The sequence below is a fragment of the Nanorana parkeri genome, unplaced genomic scaffold (assembly GCF_000935625.1).
Source record: "Nanorana parkeri isolate BGI_ZX_2015 unplaced genomic scaffold, ASM93562v1 scaffold234, whole genome shotgun sequence".
In the NCBI taxonomy this organism is placed as follows: domain Eukaryota; kingdom Metazoa; phylum Chordata; class Amphibia; order Anura; family Dicroglossidae; genus Nanorana; species Nanorana parkeri.
The window spans coordinates 813,590-818,988 of NW_017306502.1; the positions used below are offsets into that span (position 1 = coordinate 813,590).

A 5,399-nucleotide genomic window follows, 5' to 3' on the forward strand; every position below is an offset into this window, starting at 1 on the left:
CCTGACTAAGGATAACAAAAGGGAATGTTAGATCGATTTAACAAATTGTGCTTCATCTAGACACAACCTGTAGCAGTACATGATCCAAGAGCCCTCGATGATAGGGTGGCAACTGTCTCCCAACTGTGCTCCAGTGTTGTCACCCTCCTGCATGCACTACAAAGATAATTACAAGCAGCTATGCTGACACGCAGGCATGGTACATTGTTGTCCCTATTAGGAAGCCAGTACAGGGTAATGATTTTCAGTTGGTAGACTGTAAATAGCTAGGAAAAAAAAGGCTATAGGACCGGGATAGTGAACCTTGGCACTCCAGCTGTGGTGAAACTGAAAATCCCATCATGCCACTGCATCAGGGAGTCATACCTGTGGCTGTCAGTCTTGCATTGCCTCATGGAATTCGTAGGTTCACAACTGGAGTGCAGAGGTTGTCTTCCTATACCCTAGTGCAGTGGTGGCAAACCTTGGCACTCCAGCTGTGCCAAAACTGCACATCCCAACATGCATCTGCCTCTGGGAGTTATGTCTGTGGCTGTCAGAGCCTTGCAATGCCTCATGGGACTTGTAGTTCCAAAACAGCTGGAGTGCCAAGGTTCGCCACCACTGCCCTAGTGAATGCCTCATTGAATAAACTCTCTAGGGATCTTGTAGTGAATGCCAAACTGAATAAGCCCTCAGTGCTCCTCTAGTGAATGCCTCACGGAATACACCCTCTGTGATCCTCTAGTGAATGCCTCACGGAATACACCCTCTGTGATCCTCTAGAGCAGGGGTCTCAAACCTCTGGCCCTCCAGCTGCGGTGAAACTACAAATCCCATGATGCATCTCTCGGGAGTCGTGGCTGTGATAATCTTGCAATGCCTCATGGGATTTGTAGTTCCACCACATCTGGAGGGCCGGAGGTTTGAGACCCCTGCTCTAGAGAATGCCTCATGGAATACACCCTGAGTGATCCTCTAGTGAATGCCTCACGGAATACACCCTCAGTGATCCTCTAGTGAATGCCTCACGGAATACACCCTCAGTGATCCTCTAGTGAATGCCTCACGGAATAAACCCTCAGTGATCCTCTAGTGAATGCCTCACGGAATAAACCCTCAGTGATCCTCTAGTGAATGCCTCACGGAATAAACCCTCAGTGATCCTCTAGTGAATGCCTCACGGAATAAACCCTCAGTGATCCTCTAGTGAATGCCTCACGGAATAAACCCTCAGTGATCCTCTAGTGAATGCCTCACGGAATAAACCCTCAGTGATCCTCTAGTGAATGCCTCACGGAATAAACCCTCAGTGATCCTCTAGTGAATGCCTCACGGAATAAACCCTCAGTGATCCTCTAGTGAATGCCTCACGGAATACACCCTCAGTGATCCTCTAGTGAATGCCTCACGGAATAAACCCTCAGTGATCCTCTAGTGAATGCCTCACGGAATAAACCCTCAGTGATCCTCTAGTGAATGCCTCACGGAATACACCCTCAGTGATCCTCTAGTGAATGCCTCACGGAATAAACCCTCAGTGATCCTCTAGTGAATGCCTCACGGAATAAACCCTCAGTGATCCTCTAGTGAATGCCTCACGGAATACACCCTCAGTGATCCTCTAGTGAATGCCTCACGGAATAAACCCTCAGTGATCCTCTAGTGAATGCCTCACGGAATAAACCCTCAGTGATCCTCTAGTGAATGCCTCACGGAATAAACCCTCAGTGATCCTCTAGTGAATGCCTCACGGAATAAACCCTCAGTGATCCTCTAGTGAATGCCTCACGGAATACACCCTCAGTGATCCTCTAGTGAATGCCTCACGGAATAAACCCTCAGTGATCCTCTAGTGAATGCCTCACGGAATAAACCCTCAGTGATCCCTTAGTGAATGCCTCACGGAATAAACCCTCAGTGATCCTCTAGAGAATGCCTCACGAATAAACCCTCAGTGATCCTCTAGTGAATGCCTCACGAATAAACCCTCAGTGATCCTCTAGTGAATGCCTCATGGAATAAACCCTCAGTGATCCTCTAGTGAATGCCTCACGGAATACACCCTCAGTGATCCTCTAGTGAATGCCTCACAGAATAAACCCTCAGTGATCCTCTGGAGAATGCTTCACGGAATAAACCTTCAGTGATCCTCTAGAGCAGTGGAGGTGAACCTTGGCACTCCAGCTGTTTTGGAACTACAAATCCCATGAGGCATTGCAAGGCTTTGACAGCCACAGACATAACTCCCAGAGGCAGATGCATGTTGGGATTTGTAGTTTTGGCACAGCTGGAGTGCCAAGGTTTGCCACCACTGCTCTAGAGAATGCCTCACGGAATATACCCTCAGTGATCCTCTAGTGCAGGGGTCAGCAACCTTGAACACGCAAAGAGCCATTTGGACCCGTTTCCCACACAAACGAAAGCACCGGGAGCCACAAAACCCTTTTGACATCTAAAATGAAGATAATGTTTATATTGTTTTTTACCTTTATGCTCTGTATAGCATGAATATAGGTATATGTGGGCTTAGTAACGCACTGGACTCTGGGCTTTTCTGAGAGCCCACCTGAGATTGACCCTGCACAGCCCATCTGAGGCTCTATGGTGGGCTCTGCAGGGCCTCAGGTGGGCTGGTCACCCGGGGGATCCCTTTCCCTGTACCTCCTCCCAACTCCTCTTACCAGCTGCTGCTGGGGTCTGGCCTCCTCCACCCCCTCCCCTGTCACCTCTGCCATGCCACCCCTGGTACAGCTGATACTCCTGTAAGAGGCCCCCCAGGCTGCCCAGACTCTTCACATGGATACCGGCCGTACACCCCCTGATGGCGGTGTTCTATCAAAGTTTGTGACTACGTTACAATGTGTGACCGGTGACATACAATGTGCGCTCTGCAGGAGGCGGGGCGTCTAAGCAGTGCTGGGGCTGAGAAGGCTGCATGGAGACAGAGCAGGCAAGCAGGAGCTGGGGAGGACTTGTATTCTTGTGAGTGTGCTTCTATTTTTAGTCCCAAGTCCAGCGCCTTACTAATTCTGGAGTCCAGCGCTCCGTTGGGGGTCACCACAACTTGGCAAATGTTACCAAGGGGTCCCGGCCCTAGAAAGGTTGAGAACCACTGCTCTAGTGAATGCCTCACGTAATAATCACTCAGTGATCTCTGCAGGGATAGATCGAGAAGTGAGCGAGCGACGGTATGTGTTCGCTCACTTCACAATCTATTGAGCCGATGTGTGACAGTTTCATTGTCACACGTCGACTCAAACTATGAGGATGAGTGATTTTCACTCGCCTCATAGTTCTCCATTATGCAAAAAAGCATCAAAATCGCACTGCAGCTGCGCAGACGCACGCAGTTATGGTGTGAAGGCTTTCAGATGCGTTCCAGTGTGTTTGCATGCCAGATTTTTTCAGACTGCATTGGAACTGGGGTGAACAGAGCACCAGAAATCTTATTGGAAAGCATTGTGACGTGATTTTGATGCAGCTGCCAAAATGAACAGACTGAGTCACAATTGCATCTGGTGTGAACTAGTCCTCAGGGATCCTCTATTCAATGCCCCCCTGAATAAACCCATCAGTGGTCCTCTATTGAAGTTCTCCCTCTCTGGCTCACGAAATGGCTCTATTGATCGCATACTATCTGCCTCTAGAAATCATACTTTAGCTGCAGAGAAAAGAAGTTGGTTGCTAACAGGTTTGTATTTCTAGTCTTCTATGACAAAGAAAAGGAGGTTATTACATGTCCTGCTCTGCATAGCTGCTGCCAGTTCCTGGCTGTGTATGCCCAGCTGGGTGACGTCATGATGACGTGAGCTCTTCACCTAGTGTCAGCCATTCGGGTGGAGTCGGCTGCGCCCCGGAATCTGTCCATTCATGTGTGTAGTGTGATTTGTATATCACTGTTTCCGGATGCGTTTTGCTCAGCAGAGCTGTACGAAGGAGAAGGGATGGCGCAGACCAGTCTTCTGCTGAGATTAAACTGCAGGGAATACAAGAACTGGATGAAGGCCGGATATTGTCTGCAGATATTACAGAGCCGCCTGCAGGGCTTCATAGACTCGGAGATGAAGACATTCCACCGGCACCTCACCGCAAACATCTCCCGAGCAGGCGGCCCACAAAGACAGAGGTGTCAGTGCAGAGCCAAAGGGAAGCAGGTTAGTGACAGGACACAGGGACAGCCCCGGATTCCGCGGGACTATCCAGAGGTATTCATAAGATCCCGCTGCTTGATGGCAAGAGCTGTCACCTCTCTAGATAGTAAGAACTAGGGCCCTGGGGGTGACACATGGCATTACCTGAGTGACAGCAGGCTGAAACATACACCTTTAGGCCCCGTACACATAAGGGCGTCTTGTGAACGTGCATCAGGTGCGCAAAAAAGTGCACGCTTTTGACGCACGTTCCCCACATATGTACAAATGCAGGACTCTACTTGTATGGCTATTGCTAGGCATTGGCATCTCAAACACGGCTGGAAAAACTCCGAACACATCCAGGGATCAATTGGAACACACACTAAATGCTGAAAACAAATGCTTGTGAACACGCAAAGGGAAGCGGCGGCGTGCATACCTTCACGTGCAGTGTGTCTTGCAGTTTCCTCTCGTGAGCGTTAGCTCGCATAGCTGAGCATTGGCGAAATTAAAAATGTCATCTTCAGACAATCGGCTCACGCAGATAAATCCCACGCCTCAGGATGCAAAGTCCATTGAGTTCTTATGCGTGAGCCGATTGGCAGAAGATGAAGTCTTCCATGTCACAGCGCTCAGCTACTCGTACTCTTGCACACTACACTGCAGGCGAATGTCTGCGCTTTGCATGCAGTGTGTCACGGGCTTCATGCTCGCCACACGTTACAATCTGATTGTGCAAGCACCTTTAGATCTACCAACAACTATGTAATGGAAGTGCCTGCCTAAGTGCTTGTTCACACCAAATGCGGTGCGTTCCAGAGCGGTAGCTGCTGGAACGCACTTCAATCCCTCACAAAACTTCCCCCTGCGTTCTGGGGCGGGAGGGGGCATGGCGGTGTATTGAATTCAATGGCACCGCTTCCACGCCCCCCTGCCCGCAGTGCCTTTCTGTTTCACTGCAAACGCCCAAAAAAAATGCTGCTTGCTCTATTTTTTTTGCGTTTGCAGTGGAACAGAACGCAGGCAAAGTTTTGCCACGCGTCCAATCGCACTGCAGGCAGGGGTAGCGGTGCCATTGAATTCATTGGTATCGGTGCATCCCTAGTTAATACAAAAAATGTTTTATGGGACAAGTTTTCTGCCATGCACCTTTTCAAATGCGATATCCCAAAAACATACATTGAGGAATCATTTCTATGGAGAGTAATTACACTGAATTGCACAGGGTTGAGATATCTAAAGGATAATTAAAGCCTCGGGTGTTTTTGCATATATATATATATA

General features: G+C 49.1%; 1 protein-coding gene across 2 annotated transcripts in view; it reads left to right on the plus strand.

The window, feature by feature from the left end:
- The first annotated feature begins 3,909 nt into the window (after window positions 1–3,909).
- CUNHXorf38 (chromosome unknown CXorf38 homolog) overlaps window positions 3,910–5,399 on the plus strand; it is an 8,532-nt gene continuing 7,042 nt past the window's right edge. For both annotated transcript variants that reach the window (XM_018556325.1, XM_018556324.1), the window contains exon 1: window positions 3,910–4,136. In XM_018556325.1, the coding sequence (XP_018411827.1) occupies window positions 3,927–4,136 (210 nt within the window). In that variant the 5' untranslated portion in view covers window positions 3,910–3,926. The remainder of the gene's footprint in view (window positions 4,137–5,399) is intronic.